The 21,787-nt window shown below is 35.6% G+C and overlaps 1 protein-coding gene across 4 annotated transcripts; it reads right to left on the bottom strand.

Moving 5' to 3' along the window:
* Positions 1–109: 109 nt before the first annotated feature.
* LOC120454924 (tau-tubulin kinase homolog Asator) lies at positions 110–16,659 on the bottom strand. 4 transcript variants are annotated; one of them, XM_039640677.2, is made up of 14 exons: positions 16,531–16,653; positions 13,328–13,823; positions 12,877–13,242; positions 12,425–12,814; positions 12,164–12,367; positions 10,889–10,957; positions 10,617–10,829; positions 8,327–9,139; positions 7,992–8,131; positions 5,958–6,102; positions 5,390–5,774; positions 2,149–2,766; positions 1,519–1,618; positions 112–1,460 (listed from the first exon to the last, which is right to left on the bottom strand). In XM_039640677.2, the coding sequence occupies exons 1-14, from the start codon at positions 16,551–16,553 to the stop codon at positions 1,223–1,225; spliced, it is 4,200 nt and encodes a 1,399-aa protein (XP_039496611.1). In that variant the 5' UTR covers positions 16,554–16,653; the 3' UTR covers positions 112–1,222. The 4 variants fall into 4 exon arrangements, 3 of the variants coding, with proteins under 3 accessions (XP_039496613.1, XP_039496612.1, XP_039496611.1); XM_039640679.2 differs by lacking the exons at positions 5,958–6,102; positions 7,992–8,131 and having other exon boundaries at positions 110–1,460; positions 16,531–16,654; XM_039640678.2 differs by lacking the exons at positions 10,617–10,829; positions 10,889–10,957 and having other exon boundaries at positions 110–1,460.
* Between the last annotated feature and the right edge of the window lie 5,128 nt (positions 16,660–21,787).

The following is a 21,787-nucleotide window of genomic DNA, read 5'->3' on the forward strand; positions in this document are numbered from 1 at the left end:
CTGCCGAAGCTTTATTATTAAATGTAATATTACAATTTTAAATTTATCTATTACGTTTAAAATAATAGCAAGTATATACAAGAAATAAATAACGTTATTATAACATATTTTATATACTTAAATAATTTAATAACTTATTTTTGTAGAAATAACTTTTGAGGTTCTCGAAATGAAAATTACGACGGATCGTTGAAACTGGCTGTATAACTAAATAACAAAGCATATATTAAAGAAATTGGAGTATTTTATTAGTGAGGTTATTAAAAATAAATGAAAATTGGTTATTACTAAACTTTTAGTTAAGTACGACAATGTCCTACTCCATGACTTTTAATTTTTTTATTTAGTAGAGAAATCGGTTGTGGCATCCAATATTTGTGTTTTATTAATTTGTATCTTGTAAATACAAACAGGAAACGGTGAAATTGACGTCCCCCCTTATAGTGCATATATATTATCGTCCGGGGACATAAATTATATTTAAATGAAATAAATACCCGCACATACTGACGAAACTTCCGTTGGGATAAACTGCCATTCGACAAAGAAAAGTAGTCTAATTAAATATCTAAATTAAGTTCGTAATTCCTTACAACGGTGAAATTGACGTCCCCCCTTATAGTGCATATATATTATCGATCAGCAGAGTCGATATAAATCCTCCCAAAGCCTCCTTTCTTTTGCAAGTAATATATAAGTTAAAACCGACCCAATAATTGGGTAAGAATAATCGGCATATACTCCGGGATTCGTAAAAGCCATAAACCTATAACTTTCTTGGAAACTACAGTGCAATTAATGGTAAAATAATATATACTTGATGGGTATTAGGAATTCAATTTTTTGAAATTTCATAAGTGTCATAAATAAGATTAGAAACTCAACAATAAGCACCAAAACAACATTTTCTCAAATAATACGAATGTTCATATCCAATTATATATATAGATTTCGGAGATTAGCAAAAAACGTTCGCTAGAAAAAATCTAATGTATTTACTTTTGGATTACATAATTTTTTTTATTGTAAATGGCTAAATAAGAACTTTTGTTTTTAAGTACAACAAAATGATGAAAATTAATATTGACCCACAATAAAGATAATAATGATATTGTTTGTCACACAGCTGTCCAATAATAAACTAAATCAGTTTTAGCCTTAAGCCACCATTATACAGTGTTCTGGAGCCTATACATATTTTACTTAGCATGGAGTTATTTGATTATTCTACATTATGCCTGTAACGACGAAGTCGCGCACTATTTTCCATTTTTGGATCCCCCGGTGGTGGTGAAATGGCGCACTTGGGGTGTAGCTCAGCAGAAAAGTCTCTGGTTGTAAAATTATTTAATTCTTCGATTTTTACGACATGACGTCCACCATGTCCGGTTTTTTCTGCGCTCATTACAGTGCCGTTATCATCCGAATTTTCAACCATTGCATTTGGAATGCCACGGGTTCTTTAAAAAAGTTTTATTCAATTAGAGTACATTATACATTTTCAATATTTGGCCATACCTGCTAGAGGTTCGAGATCGTGGTCTTTGAAATTTTAGTGGCAATTGTGTTGGGTCCGTGACATACTTTCCTTCAGTTGATTCTCTACGCCGACGTAAGCCTAAATCAATAGTGCATTAGGTTTGAAAGAGAGATAATTTCTAATTCTTCAAATACAATTTATCATACTTTTGATCAAAATAAACGGGGTTTTGGCCCATAAATATTACATTTATTACAATGTAAATGTAAACAAAGAAAAGAAGAAGTAAAATTCGACTTTCTTTAACGAGCGTTACGAGTCTTGATGACACCGCGACTCTTAATGACGTTTATTTATGGATGGCGAAGACATATTTGTAATGCACCAAAGGCCATATTGTTAAATACTGTTAAATAACAATGCAAAATTTTAGAAAAAAGTATTAATATTAAATACTGGGGTCTACAAGACCTTCCTTTTTTAAATAAAAAAAAATAGTCCACTAGTATTATTAATTTGATAAATCCCTATATAATTTAATATGGTAGTTTTTGTATATAACTTAGTTACGTTAATAATTCCATAACAGGTAAAATTTACAATCCCTGTTAAAAGTATTGAAGTCAACTGTAATTGTACTTCAATTTTACAATAAAAGTTTTACAAACCTGGTGTAAGATCCGTTATATTAGGGGGATATTCTAAAGCAATGGAGTAAGTGGTTTTTCGAACAGGTATAATATCCATTACAGAATTTGGCGTGTCAGACTGTGGATGGTAAGAGACTTCCTGTGGTACTTCCACGGACTCAAGTGTCTTAGATGCACTTATAATATCAACACCTGCCCAAGATGCACATTTTGATTGGCGTACTGGAATTTTGCTTGGATTCAATAGCGGTAAATCTGATCCAGACTCATTTTCCCCTAAGCCGACAGTGCTGTCTTTTGTAAGTTTAGTTCTGGGGGAAGCTGCATTGCTATTTTCATGATCACTTATTATGTTGCTCATTACACTGTTTCCATTTAACTGCTGTTTATTGGCCCCGGCACAGTATTGGCTACATAAATTAGATCCGATTCGCTCTTCGGTTGCGTCCTTGTCGGATGGTGTCATACTTTTACTGATTGAATTTTTTGGGAAAGGAATCACGGCAGCTGTTGCCTCCATTTCATCACAGTTAATTACGGCTGGATCAGAATGATCGAGTCCTTCATTAGTGGTTGGAGTATTTTTAACAGCTCCCATCGCATCATAGTAAACAGAATCATCCAGATGAGAGGTTTCTATATAGGGGATTTAAATTTGATTTATATAAACATGATTTAATGAATAAAGTCTTTGGCAACCTTAAAAATGCTGATGTGATCATAAGAAACAAGAGATAATTCTATAGTCGAGTTTTCCGGACTATCTGATACCCGCTACTCAGCTAGTGGGAGTGCGAGTCCTATATCGCGTCTATCTTCTCGCGAATAAGATACACGGCAGCGCTTCATGGTCGGTTGGACGGGAAGTGTAGCCGTGGCGCGTTCTGAGATCTAGACGAAAGAACAGACGCATTCTTCTACCCTTTTAGAAGAACCCATAACGTCAATTACCTTCGCTGTCATAATAAATTTCGATGGGCAGCTGATGGAAATATAGACATTGCATATTCATATATGTTTAGGTAATTGTGTACATTACAGTGTACATTAAAGTGATAATTCAATTTAAAGAAATTTTTTGGCAAAATCTGAAATATTGAATTTAAAAAGTACTATACTGTTGCGCACTATTTAATTTTATAAGTTATACATGATAATCTCTGTAAGAATTTGAATGGAAAAAATGTTCCTTAGGTATTTGGATTGAGAAGAAGAAAGTTCAAATGTGGTTTTTTTTTTTGCATATGGATATAAATTGGCAAGAAAAATAATACAATTTAAAACAAATCAGTCAACGGTTTTTGCCGACATTTTTATACCCGTTACTCGTAGAGTAAAAGAGAACGCTATAGTCGAGTTCCCCGACTATCTGATACCCGTTACTCAGCTATTGGAAGTGCGAAGGAGAGTCTTCAACACTGACAGTTTTTGGCGGTTTGTGGGCGTTAGAATGTTTTTTGGCAAATAGATAGAAATTTACAAGACTTATACAAAAATGAAAAAATATTAAAACATTTTTCAAAAGTGTGGGCGTGACTGCTTTGGGCGGCTTGTGGGCGTTAGAGTGGGAGTGGAAAAAGTTTTTTGGCGAATAAATAGAAATTTACAAGACGAATACAAAAATGAAAAAATGTCAAAAAATTTTTCAAAAGTGTGGGCGTGGCAGCTTTGGGCGGTTAGAGTGGGCGTGGCAAAAAGTTTTTTGCCAAATCGATAGAAATTTACAAGACCAATACAAAAATGAAAAAATTTCAAAAAAATTTTCAAAAGTGTGGGCGTGGCAGTTTTGGGCGGTTTTTGGGCGTTGTAGTGGGCTTGGCAACATGAATCGATAAACTTGCGCTGCGTCTGTCTCTGGAGTCTGCATGCCTAATCTTAACTTTCTAACTTTTATACGAGGGTCGTTTGATAAGTCCGTGACTTTTTGAATAAAATATATTTTTTTCGTCAAAGAAGCGTTTTATTTCTCAACATAATCTCCTTTTAGCTCTATACATTTAGTCCAGCGTTTTTCCAATTTTTTTATTCCTTCCAAATAATAGGTTTTCTCAAGGCCCTCAAAATAGTCGTTTGTTTCTGTGATGACCTCTTCATTTGACCCGAATCTCTTACCGCCGAGCCATTTCTTCATGTTTGGAAACAAAAAATAGTCACAGGGGGCTAAATCTGGAGAATATGCTGGATGGGGTAGCAGTTCGTCGCCCAATTTATGAAATTTTGCCATGCTGACTACACACGTGTGCACCCGTGCATTGTCCTGATGGAACAGCACTTTTTTTTTCGCCAAATGCGGTCGTTTCTGCTTCAAATCAATATCGAATCTGTCCAAAAGCTCTGAATAATATTCGCCGGTGATCGTTTTACCCTTTTCAAGGTAATCGATGTGAATGATACCTTGTGCATCCCAAAAAACTGTGGCCATGACCTTGTTGGCCGACAGACCCACCTTGGCCTTCTTTGGTGCACGTTCACCCGGAGAAACCCACTGTCTTGATTGTTCTTTGGTCTCTGGTGTGGTGTGGTGGATCCATGTTTCGTCTACGGTAACGAAACGGCGCAAAAATTCGTTTGGATTGCGGTTGAACATCGCCAAACACTCCTTTGAAATGGTCACACGGTTGCGCTTATGGTCGTGTGTGAGCAATCGCGGCACCCATCGCGCGGAAAGCTTTTTCATGTCCAAATATTCATGTAAAATGTGATGTACCCGTTCAGTTGAGATGCCTACAGCCTCAGCTACCTCACGCACTTTCACCAGATCGTCTGCTTTCAAAGCCTATAAAACGCAAACCAAAAAACGCAGCTTTCTCAAAATTTTACAGTCAGCTGTTAATCGATAACTGCTGACAGGAGCAGTGTTGTATTTAGAGCAGGTGCGCGGCAAATACAAAAAGTCACGGACTTATCAAACGACCCTCGTAGTTCCTGAGATCTCGACGTTCATCGAAAAGACGGACATGGCCAGATCGACTCGGCTATTGATCCTGATCAAGAATATATAAACTTTAAATGGTCGGAAACTCTACCTTTCACTCTACGAGTAACGGGTATAATAAGTTATGTACAATTTAAAGATGTCCCTTGCAAACATTGTTGTTTTTGTTATAGTTTTTATAAAACTTATATATATAGGATGTAAATAAGCTAATGATCCGGATTCATTAAATAACTCACTATATTTCGAATAGTTTAATTATAATTATTAAAAAAGTTGTTTGTTTCTAGGAAAATCACAAAGATAATAATAATATAAAATTACCTTTGGGAATAACACGAATTTCCAGTCGCCCACTAATGCAACAGTTGTTGTCCTGGATCGCTGATCCTAAACCTAAATTACTTCTTTGGCATGCCTTTGTCTGTACTCGCCAGGGCATTTTAGCGTCCTCAACAAGTATTGCGTCAGAATTCGATTGCACTAGTTGGTTGTCAAAATCGTTAACTGAAACATTGGGAAGGCTGCTTCGATGTTTCGATTTATCTTGACTGTCATTAGTATTATTTAATGCTGAATCTGTTTTAAAAAGAGACGGTAGCATATTCCTTAAAGCCAACGAGGTGGTAGGCTTAACCTTAGCCAAATAAGTGGTTTCCGAATAAGTTTCTCGCACACAGACATTCCTCGCAATATCCATGCGATATACCTAAAAATGTAAATAATTAATATTACCTTTGGGGTTTTGGGCGAAATACACAATTGAAGTGGTTCTTTGTTTTTAAACAGTTTTGGGGTACTAATACTTAAAATGTCTTCTGTTAAGATTACAATCAAAATAACATGCAAATATATATATTATCACTGATAGTGATTTGTTAAATATGCTTACTGTGTCATCAAATGCCGCTTGTTGCACAGCCGGCGGCTCCAAGCCATTTCGTAATACATTACCCATTGCAGGCTCGGACCAGCAGTTTGGTATTGAGATTCTCAAAGCTTCATAATTCTCAATTCCAGTTATGTTTAGTGTGTACCTATTGGAGCATATTAGAAATCATGTTTATCAATGTATTTACTATATATGTATATATACTATTACAAATTCTATATATATGCCAAACACATTTGGTCACTCCAAAAAGCCGACCTGAACTCCCACTCGCACACTCTTAAAACAATAGAGAACGCTATAGTCGAGTTCCCCGACTATATGATACCCGTTACTCAGCTAGTGGAAGTGCGAAGGAGAGTCTTTAACACTGACAGTTTTTGGCGGTTTGTGGGCGTAGGAGTGGGCGTGGCAAAATAGATATTGGCAAATAGATAGAAATTTACAAGAGCAATAGAAAAATAAAAAAAATTTCAAACCATTTTTCAAAAGTGTGGGCGTGGCAGCTATGGGCGGTTTGTGGGCGTTAGAGTGGGCGTGGCAAAAAGTTTTTTGGCAAATCGATAGAAATTTACAAAACTAATACAAAAATGAAAAAATATCAAATTATTTTAGAAATTTACAAGACCAATAAGAATATGAAATAATATCAAAACATTTTTCAAAATTGTGGGCTGGGCAGTTTTGGGCGGTTTGTAGACGTTAAAGTGGGCGTGGCAACATGAATCTATCTTACTCGTAGAGTAAAAGGGTATACTAGATTCCTTGAAAAGTATGTAACAGGTAGAAGGAAGCGTTTCCGACCATATAAAGTATATGTATTCTTCATCAGGATCAATAGCCGAGTCGATCTGGCCATGTTCGTCTGTCTGTCTGTATAAACCTTGAGATCTGAGAAACTATAAAAGCTAAAAGGGACATAGACGCAGCGCAAGTTTGTCGATTCACTTTGCCAAGCCCACTCTAACTCCCACAAACCGACCAAAACTGCCACGCCCACACTTTTGAATAATGTTCTGATAATTTTTAGGCCCACTCTAACGCGTGGGCGTGGGCCCACACTTTTAAAAAATGTTTTGATATTTTCTTATTTTTTTTGTTATTCCTGTAAATTTCTATCGATTTGCAAAAAACTTCTTGCCGCGCCCACTCGAACGCCCACAAACAACCCAAAGCTGCCACACTTTTGAAAAATGTTTTAATACTTTTTCATTTTTATATTAGACTTGCAAATTTTTATCGATTTGCCCATTCAAAATTTTTGTCACGCTTTTGGAAAATGTTTTGATATTTTTTCACATTTTCGTTAGTCTTGTAAATAACTCTCGATTGGCCAAAAAACATTTTGCCACGCAAAAAACTGTCATTGTTTAAGTCTCTCCTTCGCACTCCACTAGCTTAGTAACGGGTATAAGATTATCTTATATATTGGATATACTGTGGATGCGGAAGCAATTCGAGACCAAATTAATTTTTGCCATAGTTTTTACTGACTTGTGAAACGGTGCATTGACTTGGTGAAATGGCACATTCTATTTTTTCAAACGCGGTCTTTTTTCAAGGTAATCAGTTAAAATTATTCCACACGCCTTCCTAAATACAGACGCCATAACCTCGCCAACCGACTGTTGGGGGTTTCCTCACTTTGGAGCGGGTTTATCGTGTGCAGTCCACTCGGATGACTGTCGATTGGACTACTGAGTGAAATGATGGAGAACTCATTTCCCTTCAAAAAGTAGTATTTTATCAACACACGAATTTTTTTATCCATTTTTGTACAATAACAAAAGTAGCTTTTCTCCAAATTCTATAAGTCACAAACTAATAAAACCCACAGCTGACATCTTTATACATGTGCTTTTTAAAGGATAGGGCTTACTAAAAATTATATGGATATAATTTACAAATAATTAATTTATCAACTGACCTAGTAGAAGAATGCGTATCTATAAACATTGTTGCCACGCCCACTCCAACGCTCAAAACTAGCACGACCGCACTTTCGAAAAATGTTTTCATATGTACACAACTTACCTCTTTGGTCTATCCTTTACTTGGGCTGGAGGATTTTTTAATTTGCCTGTATCAGCGACGACATGTTGCGCAAATTGTTTGGCTTCATTTAAAGGCAATGAAATATCCAGTTTAATCAATTGCTCCAAATTGGGTTGCAACTGCGAGGCAAAATTTACTTGATAATTTAAATATGATTTATAATAATCAAAAACATGTGGCAACATTTTTAACTGTAAGCCCATGATTGTGATCATAGTTTATATATGCATATTATCACATATTATGAAAAATGGTTATTACTACTATAGGAAAGACATTTTAAGCATAGTATTTTTGGAAGTTTTTAAACTTACCTGATGTTCTCTATTCCATTCGTTATCAGTAGTATCCTCAGAATCATCGAACTGACTCTTCCATTGCGATGCTAATGTGAGCGCTCCTCCTTTGGTTACTTGTTGCAAAGCAGAAACGTTCTCGTCGTCTATTAAAGCAAATTGAGTGACCGAATGATCACCTGCAACGCTGCTTCTGGCAGTATTGCTTCCGGTACCGACTCCTCCACCAGCTGTCGGTCCACTATTAACCCTTTGGCTTGAATTGGTATTAACTCCAGATGAAGATGGCCGTAAATTGGTGGACGTTGCAGAACGGCGATTAATTGGCGGCATGGCAGCCATTCCAAAAATTTGTCCATGTTGGCTGCAAAATTTTGTGGATGGGGTGATTCCACCTATTGGGGCAGCATTGGTAGGGGCAGGAAACTGATCTTGTTTTCCTGATAATTCTGACACTTGTTGGCCAAGGCCTCCACCCGCTGTTAGATCATGTACACTCATTGGCGGGGCTGTAAGCACACGCAGTCGCCCAAACGTTGATTTCTGTTCCTCCGCTGACCGATTGATTTCAGAGGTATTTTCGTGTGTTACGGTCCCAGGCCTCTGTGCCTGCTTATTTGTTATCTCAGGTGAATTATATTTTTTTATTTGAGACTTTTGATGCTGTTCAACCCCGCTCAAGTAAGCTCTGCCAGCTATCTCAGTATCATTTAATTCTACGTGTTTTTGTTCAAATGTACATTTTGCGGCGATATCAACCATATTATCACTCTCTCCATTAGGTTTCATTGGTAAAAATTTTGTCGGTGCCCTTTCTTCCATCTTCGTATACTGTAAAAACTGTACTTTAGAATCACAAGCCAAAGTGCAAGGACTGTTGCGCTTATAACTTTAAGAGGGTATATTAGATTCGTTAAAAAGTAAATATATTCTTGATTAGGATCACTATCCGCCGATTTATATAAGTCTTGTAAATTTCTATCGATTTGCCAAAAAAACTTTTAAACACTACCCTTCAAACGCTCACAAACCGCTCAAAACTGACACGCCCATACTGAAAATGATGTATTTTTTTTGGGGATTTTATTTTTATACCCCTTACTCGTAGAGTAAAAGGGTATACTGGATTCGTTGAAAAGTATGTAACAGGCATAAGGAAGCGTTTCCGACCATACAAATATTCTTGATCAGGATCAATAGCCGAGTCGATATGACCATGTCCGTCTGTCTGTTCGTCCGTATGAACGCTGAGATCTCACGAACGCAGAGACATAGACGCAGCGCAAGTTTGTCGATTTATGTTGCCACGCCCACTCTAACGCCCAAAACTGCTACGCCCACACTTTTGAAAAATGTTTTGATATTTTTTCATTTTTGTATTAGTCTTGTAAATTTCTATCGATTTGCCAAAAAACTTTTTGCCACGCCCACTCTAACGCCCACAAACCGCCCAAAGCTGCTACGCCCATACTTTTGAAAAATGTTGTAATATTTTTTCATTTTTGTATTAGTCTTGTAAATTTCTACGGATTTGCCAAAAAACTTTCTGCCACGCCCACTCTAACGCGTAAAAATCGCCAAAAACTGTCAGTGTTTAAGACTCTCCTTCTCCCTTCCACTAGCTGAGAAACGGGTATCAGATAGTCGGGGAACTCGACTACAGCGTTCTCTCTTGTTTTTCCTAATGTCTACCTAGATCCAGAAATATGCAAAAATAGTAACGTGTATCCGATTATCGGCTAACACGACTCTTGATTTAAACCTAATTATTTGTATTATTATTATTTTTAAATAAAAAATTTAAAAAAATATATTTTTTTTATAACATTTTTTTTACATTATATGTATTTTTTAAAGTTTTCTTGAAGTCAAACACAGTAGGTGAATTTCTTGATGATCACAAAGAATACTTAATTCGTAATTTCCTAACGATATGAGTTTAAAGCGACGGTGGTAAAATGTCTGATATAAAATAATTTGACAAATAAGACATTTACTAAAATAATGTATTAAAATAATATATCTAGTTTTAGTTTCTTCACTCAGCTTTAAAAGACTGTTCTATCCAATTTGAATTAGAACTAGAATGCTTAGTCCCAACATATTTAACCTACTTTTACCTTGTTCAACAAATCTAGAATAGCTTTTTGTTTTACGAGTGACGAATATAAAAATGTCTGGCAAGGGCAGAGGTTCATAAATCGAAAACCTTATTCTATGACTTTAAAAAATATCAAGAAATTTAATGGTACATTGGTCATTTTAGTTGATAGTTCTTTGTATGAAAGGCTATATGCGGTAACATTACCTGTACATCCTCCCTTTCAGTCATTCCTGACTTGATTGGAGCACTTTGGATATTTGGTATGGCTACTTGGGAATTTGTGGTTATGGTAGACTGCTGTTGCAGTCCTTTTGTTTTCATATTTTGATTATTTGCAGTATTACCATGTTGTACAGTGGCTTCACCAGATCCTTTTGCTGGCGTTGCTAGTGAAGTTGCATTACAGTTTTTGTCAACCTTTAATATAAATAAAATTTGACCGAATTCCAATACTGATTTAGTTTTGATTCACTTACTTTTTCTTTCATATTTAGGGGATCGGTCGCCGTAATATGTGCGGTTTCGATTTCTGCTCTCTTTCGTGCCTTGTAAAATTAGGAGAATGGATTTAAAAAAGAAGATCTTAGTTTCGACAAGAGCCCTTTTAAATATAAGGTTTAATTCGCACATAATACAGTAACACCTCTAATGGAGATGGGATACAAGTGAGAATGGCTTCTTCAACTTATTAATAATTAATATATCTTTATAAAAAGCAAGATAGAGCGCTATAGTCCAGTTCCTCCACTATCAGATACCTCTTACTTAGTGTTTTTTTCTTATTTTAATAGAAATAGGCAAAAATAATAATAAAACAAGAGAGAACGCTATAGTCGAGTTCCCCGACTATCTGATACCCGTTACTCAACTATTGGAAAGTGCGAAGGAGTCTCTTCAACCCTGACAGTTTTTGGCGGCTTGTGGGCGTGGCAAAAAGTGTTTTGCCAAATCAAGAGAAATTTAAAAGACTAACAAAACTTTAATAAAATATCAAATCATTTTGCAAGTGTGGGCGTGGCCGTTGTGGCGTGGCAAAAAGTTGTTTGGCAAATCGATAAAAATTTACAAGACTAATACAAAAATAAAAAAATATCAAAACATTTTTCAAAAGTGTGGGCGTGGGAGCTTTGTGCGGTTTGTGGGCGTGGCAACATGAACAACATGACAAACTTGCGCTGCGTCTATGTCTCTGGAGTCTGTATTAGTCTGTAAAGTTGGGATTAAGCCTCAACTTTCTAGCTTTTGTAGTTCCTGAGATCTAGACGTTCATACGGACGGACAGACGGACATGGCCAGATCGACTCGGCTATTGAAAATATATATACTTTATATGGTCGGAAACGCTTCCTTCAGCCTGTTACATACTTTTCAACGGATCTAGTATACACTTTTACTTTAAAAAAATCGTTTTGTCAGGCCACAAACCGCCAAAAATTGTCAGGATTGAAGAGTCTCGTTCGCACTTCACACTAGCTGAGTAACGGGTAACAAATATTTTTGGAACTCGATTACAGCGTTCTCTCTTGTTTTTATCCATGTACTATGTCTTCTTAAATGCCTTCCAAAAATTTCTAAGGTTTCTTCACAAATTGGTTTCCCTTTTAACAATGTAAACAACGAGTGACGACGCACCTTTACCTTTACGTACTGCATTTTAACAATATTCCTATTAAATTTATATTCATTATACTTTGCTTATATGTGTTGTAAATATCGGGCTCTACGTCAAATAAAATTGTAAAGTAACTCACGTATTCTGTGCCACTTGCGTTAGATGCTGCCACAGTCATTTGTGTAATATTTCCATGCATGTAATCGTTTTTTATAGGAATTGATGAATTGCCTGTTGCACTTATATTTCCAATCGCCGCGGAATCCACTTTTTCCCAGTCATAAGGATCCGACTCTTTGACCCCACGTCTTTTCATACACCTCTCAAACAAACCGATAAGCATCTATAGATGTCAAAATATTATTTTATTATAAGAAGTTAAGTTTTTGGTTTGACTTACCGCGTAGTCCGGACGGTCTGCATATGTAAGCGTTTGAATATGCTCCAGAAATTGCTTCAAATCTGAAGGCAAATGCTTTAACAGTATTCTGTGGTCATATTTTTCCTTTGTCAACCCAACTTGTTCCTTGTCTTTTATTTTTCGCCATGGCAATTGCCCATTTACAAACTCAACGAGCATGTAAAACAATGACCACAGATCATCGTGGCGTCCCATTTCTCTATTTCGGTGTGCATTAATAGAAGCATACCGAACCGTGCCGCGAAAACCGGCAGCCGCCCTTGGACACCGCACTTCCCCTGTGCCAGTGGTATATTGACGCGCCAATCCAAAGTCAAGCATATAGACACGTCGACAATTATAAGGCAAACGACCCACAGAAAAATTGCTCTAAATGGCAAAAGAACAATAATATAAACAATATGAACAATAATAAACTTAATAAAACTTACCGGTTTAATATCACGATGAAGAAATCCCACTGAATGGATGGATTCAATGGCCTTTAAAATTTGTAACCCTAACCTAAGTGTTGTACTAAGCGAAAAGGCGCCTCGCGGCTGAGCGCGTCTGAGCTCAGCTAAATTCTTTCCTTGAAGCTGCATCACCACATAGTTAAATCGATCATTCCGCCCGCATCCGATAAATCGACATACGTGCTCCTTGCCCTGCAATTTCTTAAGAACTGCGACTTCCATTTTGAGCACCTGTTTGGGTTGGCGGGCGGACTCTACTTTAAGGGCGACTTGTTCACGGGTAATAAGATCTTGACCCTCATATATCTCTCCAAAGCCGCCTCCACCAATTTTACGAACAACCTGCAATGTATAAAATTTAAAAGTTAATATAAGAAAGTCGCTAAAAATTAAGGACGCCAATACACGCATTCAGTATAAAACGCACCTTCCATCGCTCCTTTACAACATGACCCGGCTGCAGTAAATCCTCAGAAGTCATTTTGACGGACTCCCTATCCTTGGCTTTAACCAATATTTTGGCCTTTTCGGCGACTGCAACCTGAGTTTGGGGTAGATGAAAATCTGAATCGTTAGCAGGGCGGTTGGACGTTGGGACCCTAAAGGTCACGCGGCTTCGAACCCCTAAGCGGTTGTGTTTTGCTGGCAAAGTTGCCGACCGTTGCAGGACATGTGGGTATCGAAGCTCCTTTATTGCGTTCAAGTCCGCATCCGCATCTGCAATGGCGGCCGAGTTTATCTGATGTAGAAGACGGGTTTGCAGGATGGCACCAACGAGCGGCGGTGGTTTAGATGGGGGTGGTGGGTGAAGCCTCAACAGGTTTTTTTGGCAATTGCGGTTATGACTTAGGTACTGATCATGGTTGGAAGAAGGCTGACATGATTGATTTCCATCGTCGGGTGCGGAAACATTTTCGTCGTTTCTAGAACATAAAATAATTGCATTGCTTATCCATCTCTACATAATCCACACAATACAAAAAAAACAGTGTGTCTGTCAATTTGAATCCATCCTTAGAGCAACTTACGGGCACCATATTAACCCAAAACATCAGTTAAATATGATATAGATCATTTAGGGCGCTCTATAACGCACCAGGGAGGGAATAAATAACATTAGTTGAAGACGATGATTTCAACAGGCACGGCTTAGGATCGATAATAACATCGATTCCCTGATGTTTTGTAAGAATCGATGTTCAACCCTCTTTCCTGAATTACAAAATTTCAAAACTTAAAAATTTATGAAAGGGGCTGTTCCTTAAGGTTGTTAATCAGTTATTGTCTCTAAACAAAAATCTAAATATTAAAATAAATATTAAAACTGTTAAAACTCTAAAAGGAAACCTAGAGCTTTATGTTCTAAATAAAAATATATTTCAGTAAAATAAAAACCAATAATATAAATAATACGAAACAACCCAAGAAAAGAATTCTGTTGTAACGTAAAAATAAACTTAAAAAAAAAACAGAAAATAACGATGATTCTTCTAATTCCCATAGCAACCATAGAATTCGAACATTTTGAGTTTCCTATCGATTCCAATAAGAAATTTACACATTACTGTTATAACAAAAGCTATTTCGATTACATGGTTGTTTTTTGTTTACAAGCAAATAACACTTCTTTTCTTTTTAAAATTGGCAAATAAGGTAACATTTTTTCACTAGGTGAATATGCTGGCACATATGAGATTTTAACATAAGTAGACGCAAACACAACAGTATTGTAAACAGTCCCCCTAAACATAAGGTATTTGTGTATCTAGGGTATTCCTTTCCCACAATAAGTTAATTTTTTTGAAAGAATATCCGCTGTAAAAATGTTGCACAACCACTAATGTTTCTTTCTAAACAATATATAATTTTTCTTCTTACATATCTGTAAGATCACACTTAATTAAAAGTACAAATGTAGATTTTGCACTTTAGCCGGAAATTTAAACACAATAAACGTCCGACATATGCAATTGTATTGATTTTCAAGTGTTTTATGAAATGGGTATTCCCAGATACAATATAATTTCATCCCGGTTGTAAATTCTTACCTACGCATGTAATATGTACAAAGTAGTATTCAGTACAGAAGGAGCTTATTTATTTTCCGATTCGGCATAGAAACGTAATTAGTTATCACACCCTTTAAAAAACATCCCCTCCTTTGATAAGAGACTTTTACACCACGTCAAAAAATATACTTTAAATCTTTAGGCCTAACCAAATTTGGGGTTAAATGATTATCTGCTCCTTAAAATAAAACAAAATATATTTGTACGCACATTTTATATTCAAGGGAACTTCTGCCTAAGTTGTCTCTCTCATTCCTGACTTTTTTGGATGTTTAAACCCGGTTTTTTTTTTTTGAGTTTATACATACCATTCAAATATGGATTAATTTAGAAAAACGTGAACTTTAAACGTCTTTATTAATGTTTTTTGAAACAATTTTAACACTATTCACAGATATATATCGCTTTCCTGAAGAATTCCTTTTATTCGCGGTGTATAACAGGGTAAAACACATGCCTTAATTTTCCTTAACGAAGTTTAGCTTTGCGTATTCGATGATGCACACAGTACAACAAAAATGTACTAAATTATAGGATTTATTTGATATTGTATATTTAAGTGTTTTCACGGAACAAAATTCATGTATCGATTTGTAAGCTTCAGTGAGCTTTTCTGTCCAAGTTCTCTGTCAGTTGAACTCAAAGCCAGCTGACAACAAATAAGCTCTCTTTCCAAAAAGGAATTGCGCATGGTCATTACAGTATCACGCGTCATGACCTATTCGAATACAGCCAAAATTCGTTATATTCTTAGTTTATGCTACGAATAGAAGGTTAGAGAACGTAAGTAAAAAAACCAGGGCTCATAAGTAGAAATTTAAAAAACATAAATTAATTTTTTTGAATGCTTACTTCAACATTCAACGGTGCCCATGGCCGCCATATGTCATAAATGTTACTGGTATAGTTGTGGTTTTGCGGGAAATATACTTCCAATGTATAAATTATGTATAAATTCATAAACATAATCAATAGTCGAGTTGAGCTTGAATTTTCCGTCCGTTCGTATAAACGTCTAGATCCCGGGTGCCATAAAGGCGAGACTTTTGTGTAAAGACAGCGTAAATTTCTTGTAAAACGCTAAAACTCAATCGCCGTCAAACGCAAATTTAGCTGTAATTTGTATTTTATTAGATCTAGTACATACCCTCTTGTCCCAATAACTTGTTAGGACCGACTCCAGTTGAGTTTTATATTTATAAAAAGACTTTCAGAATTTACTAATAATTAATTTTTGTACAGTTACTGTACTGTTTCTTTTCTTGTTAGGGCGTACAAATATAAATATTCCATTGGGGTAACTGCCAAAGTTTCACCGATAAAATATGAAATAGTTTTCAAATCGATGTTGGGATATATACATATACTTAAATCCTGTATTCGGGTCTGACTTAAATAATAAATACATTTTAAGGGCTTTGCACTTTATAGAAAATTATCAACACTGATTTTATGGGTCATTTTCCATTTCGGGTTTTAATTTTTTAATTTATATTAGTTTTGAGTTTAGTGTTACATATATGTACATGTGTTAGGGAAAGAATATGAGTCCAAAACATACCTGAGGTACTCCTGCAAATGCATGCTGGCTGTAAACTGTGCTGTTTCTAAACTTAGATATTTCGGAACTTAAATTTTATTTATTTTTTTAGTTTTCTCTTGCTTTGAGAGACCCAAAATACTATTGTATATGTATTTTCAGAACTTTAAGATTATTAAAGTAATCATATGAAAAATATTGAAATAATCACGCTATTTAATTTAAGGCTTACTCTAAGAAGTAAGAGCCAATTCATAACTGTAAAAGCGAATAATTTGAGAGTGATATAATCATTTGTTGCCTTTAATTTGAATGCCAAAAACTTTAATTTGATTAATACAGTAGTTTGTTCTATTCCTTTATGTAGATTTTTTAAACAATTTATTGTGTTTGAAATAATGAATACAATCAATTAGCTAAGCACACCTCGCGTTTCTTCTTTATTTATGATTTCGTTTATTTACGCTGTATAGGCAAATGTGTCTATTTTTAAATTCTGATTTAATTTTAGAGGAGTTCGGTAAAAACTTCGAACAAATATCAACGCAAAATTCACGTGATCCAATTTAATCCATTTGTTCGCATGAGCACATTTATATGTATATTTGTGAACTTATTTGATTTAGTATTATTTTCAAAACGATCACTTTATAATAATTTTATAAAAACGAACCGCAAGTGGTCGATGGGAGTTTGGTACTAAGAAATTAAACAGTGTAAAATAATTTTTTATTGACGACAAACCTTTTGTTTGCACAACAAAAATATTTTACTAACCAAAATCTTCATAATAATCTACGAAAGCTTTTACTTAAAACAAAAATGTTGTTTTATTAAATGCTTCCAGCAGTATCTGTCGGCATTCTGTGCCTCATACGGATTTTTTAGGTATATACTACGGTATTCGGGCATTTCTGTGTAGGCGAATAACATAAACAGCTATCTTTAGTCTTTCTTGCAGCCATTTGAGACGATATATCCAAGAATTAAATATATCAAAATATATATAACTTGTGGTCCTATTTAGTATATGACTTTTTTAAGGAAAGTCTGGAGTTAAAACGGCACTTTAATTTTGCAACGATTACATATATTCCCATTGCCATTTTTTTTTTGGTATCGTTCGGGGTATCCGACCTTAACAATTAATTATGTTCTGGGTGGCGATCCGGTACCCTAACATGCTAAAACCACGTTCCGGTTTCAACCAGGGGTTATAAAACAATATATCTACAGGGACGCTCTTAGAAGCTTTCTGTGCATGGTCTCTTCAAATATTCTGTAGCAGGAGCTCTTCAATAGCTAACAGAATGGCTAAAGGCAATATCGCAATATTTTTAAAAGTTGTCTTTTCAACATCTGATCTCCGCTAGTCATAGAGTTGCCAGACAGATATCCGACAGATGTTCAAACTGCCGAGCCCCTTATTTTTTCCCTTCGTCGTTTAAACGGTTTATTTATTTTTTTAATTAGCTATCGATAATATATGTTTGTATAACTTAATTTTTAAATAATAAAACAAAATAAACCGTATTTTCTGAAACGAATGTATATATCATATAAAAGTTTCGAAACAAACTACTTTATTCTTGGAAGGTTACTACGCTTAGCAGTAAAAAAAAACAAATTCAAAAAGTTCTGTGGTGTTTTGAAACGCACTTGCACTCTACGCTGTTTGTACGTCATCAGAGTCTACATGTCTAATCTTAACTTTCCGAGATCTCATTGTTTATTCTGACGGATAAACAAAAAAATATCAAAACCTTTTTTAAAGTGTGTGTGGCAGATTTGTGTGTCATGCGGGCTTTAAAGAGGGCGTGGCATGTCTCTGTAATCAGTCTCTTAATCTCTGCATGTCTAATCTTAACTTTCTAGCTTTTATAGTTTCTGAGATCTCTCGACGTTCATACGGACGGACAGACATACGGACATGGCCAGATCGACTCGGTTATTGATCCTGATCAGAAATATATATACTTTATATGTTCAAAAACGCTTCCTTCCACCTTTTACAACGAAATTAGTGTACCCTGTTACTCAACGACTAACGGGTATATTAAAAGAGGAGTGGCCGAAATGTTTTTAGCATATAGAAAGAAATTGTTAATAAAAATAATAAAATGGGCCTTAGTGTTGGCGTTGGGACGTTCTAAGACAAGCATTCAAAGTGTTTCGCGTAACAAGAATTTGCATGACTACTTAAAAATTTTTAGCGTATATAGTTCAGACCAATAGGCGGATAGCTCGGCTAGATATCTCGATTACTGTATAGGGGTAAGAAACATTTTAACCCTCGGATGTTATGGAAGTTATGATTTAAAGCCAACCCATACATCGCATTTAAAAATAACGAACATTCGCGGCAGTCGATAGTTTTATTTTTTTTGTATTTCCACAGTTGCCATCACGATTTCTGAGGACGTGCACCGCTTATCGATATTAATCGATATTAAATAGTGGTTCTAAAACTGGAAAAAAATTGGGGAATTGACTTGAACTACGCAAAGTTCCAAAAGGTGTCTCTGCATACATATGCACATTAAGAATTGTTCTATAATTATATAGTAGCGAACTGTCTGTAAGTATGTTCTTGGCTTTTAGTGGTCGGCACATTTAGTTTTGCATAATTATACTGTTTGAATTTTGTTTAAATAATCCCCCAAAAATATCGAATGCAAAAAGATCCTCTAAACAAAACCAAATATATAAACACAATTTTTTTTAATTTTTAATGTTATTTAGGGTTACTAATACTTATGTACGTAAATAAGTATGTAGCCTGGGCAGTACCATCTACATATGCATATGTTAGAGCTCGGAGAGCGACTTTAAATTAAAATTTATTAAATACTTTTAAAATTATAGAGTAATTTTGACAGTTTTTGGTGTTTCATATAAATTTTAGTTGACTATGTCCACAAACGTTGTATGTGGGCGTTGGGGCATGACCAAATATATTTGGGCCTATTAATTGAAAAGAGCCAAACTAAAAATTTCTAAAAGTGTTGCACAGCGTAGGAACTAGGAGGGCTCATAGTTATAGATCTTGGAGCGGCTGGGTATTCCGGTCAAGAATTATTTATTTTATATGGTCGGAGAAGGTTTGTTTCACTTTTACCAGCAAATTTTTAATAATTATTTATTTTTGAATACTTTATTTTTATAAGGAGTATTTAGCTTACTAAGATTTATTGCTGCAACTATACATGTAATATTTGCCATCTTAAAATACCAGAAATGAACAGTGTAATTTAGTGAGGGTTAAAAACTGAACAACAACGCATAGTTTTCCGCCTCAAATATCAAACAGAAAAAGGGTTAAAACGTTTAAATTCTTGTGACAGCTGAAGTGATTTTCCGAAGGAATATTTTCGGTGGTGTGGACGAATTCGACATAGATGGTAATAATGTGCAGCCAAATCAATATTGAAATCAATATAAAAAACTGTACCCAGCAGCAGTCACCCTCAGTAAAAAAAAAAATACACCCTCCAAAATATACTTACAAGTGCCAACGTATATATGTATGTATATGCATGTTTGTTCGAGGTTTACTGCAAATTTCAAATTTTAAAACAAGAAAGGAAGCTTATGTAAAGAGATAGATGTACTATCTCCTTCAAACTTCTGATTGAAATCAACATACACTGTGCAACACCTAGTAATATATCCGCTACTCGTAGAGTTGAAAATACGTAACAAGGAGCCTTTCAGACCCTATAAAGTATATACATATATTCTTATTCAGGATCTCTAGCTGAGACGATCTGGCCATTGCCGTCTGACCGTCCGTCTCACTATAGGATGAATTATACCTTCTTGTAGCCAAATTAAGAACTTAAGAAAGGAAAGAGGTATTTGGTTTGTGTTTTTGTGTTGGGTTGCTCTAGTATAATACCAACAAGAGAGAACGCTATAGTCGAGTTCCCCGACTATCTGATACCCGTTACTCAGCTAGTGGAAGGGAGAAGGAGAGTCTTAAACACAGTTTTTGGCGGTTTGTAGGCGTTATAGTGGGCGTGGCAGAACGTTTTTTGGCAAATCGATAGAAATTTACAAGACCAATATAAAAATGAAAAAATATCAAAACATTTTTCAAAAGTGTGGGCGTATCAGCTTTGGGCGGTTTGAGGGCGTTAGAGTGGGCGTGGCAAAAAGTTTTTTGGTAAATCGATAGAAAATTACAAGACTAATACAAAAATGAAAAAATTTCAAAACATTTTTCAAAAGTGTGGGCGTGGCAGTTTTGGGCGGTTTGTGGGCGTTAGAGTGGGCGTGGCAAAAAGATTTTTGGTACATAGATAGAAAATTACAAGACTAATACAAAAATGAAAAAATTTCAAAACATTTTTCAAAAGTGTGTGCGTGGCAGTTTTTGGCGGTTTGTGGGCGTTAGAATGGGCGTGTCAACATTGGTCAACGAAGTCTGCATGCTTAGTCCCAACTTTCTAGCTTATATGTATATGTACATAGTTCCTAAGATCTCGACGTTCATACGGACGAACAGACGGACATGGCCGGACCGACTTGGCTATTGATCCTGATCAAGAATATATGTATATACTTGATATGGTCGGAAACGCTTCCTTCTGCCTGTTACATACTTTTTAACGAATCTAGTATACCCTTTTACTTAACGAGTAACGGGTATAATTATTAATCTGCTTAGTTTTTATATTTTGCAAGATATATTTGAACAGCGTTTGTGATAGGGATCTAGAAAAACTATATACATATAATGGCGAAATTAAAGTTAACCGTAACCTTCCATTTGTTGAATAAGAGTGACACCTGTTGATAAATAAAAATGCAACGTAGGGCACGTTCAGAATAATAATTATTCAAATCCATTTATAAGTACATATGTATATAGTATAGGTATAGTATTACCATTACTATTACAAACAATTGTGCATATGTAGGTATTATGTTAGAGTAGCCAAGTTTTATAGTTTCTAGTTCGACAATTAAATGGCTTATCCTGCACTCGCAACTGCATGCTGACACGATTTTTACCTGCGTTCGTCCTTTTGCGATTCAGTCAGGGTCAGTGGGCTCCAGAAAGAAGAGTGGAGAACATCGGGAAAAGCATTCCTCAAAGCGACAAGTAAGCACATGCATAAATGCTGCGTGCGTACACACACTGGCATACATACGATGCTTTGCTGTGTGCGCACATACATGCATACATCAATCCACCTATACATACATATAAGTAAACAAACATACATTTGCACATGCATACATTTGTACATTCCAGGGGCACTGGGGATGCTTC

The sequence above is a fragment of the Drosophila santomea genome, chromosome 4, assembly GCF_016746245.2.
Source record: "Drosophila santomea strain STO CAGO 1482 chromosome 4, Prin_Dsan_1.1, whole genome shotgun sequence".
Classification (NCBI taxonomy): domain Eukaryota; kingdom Metazoa; phylum Arthropoda; class Insecta; order Diptera; family Drosophilidae; genus Drosophila; species Drosophila santomea.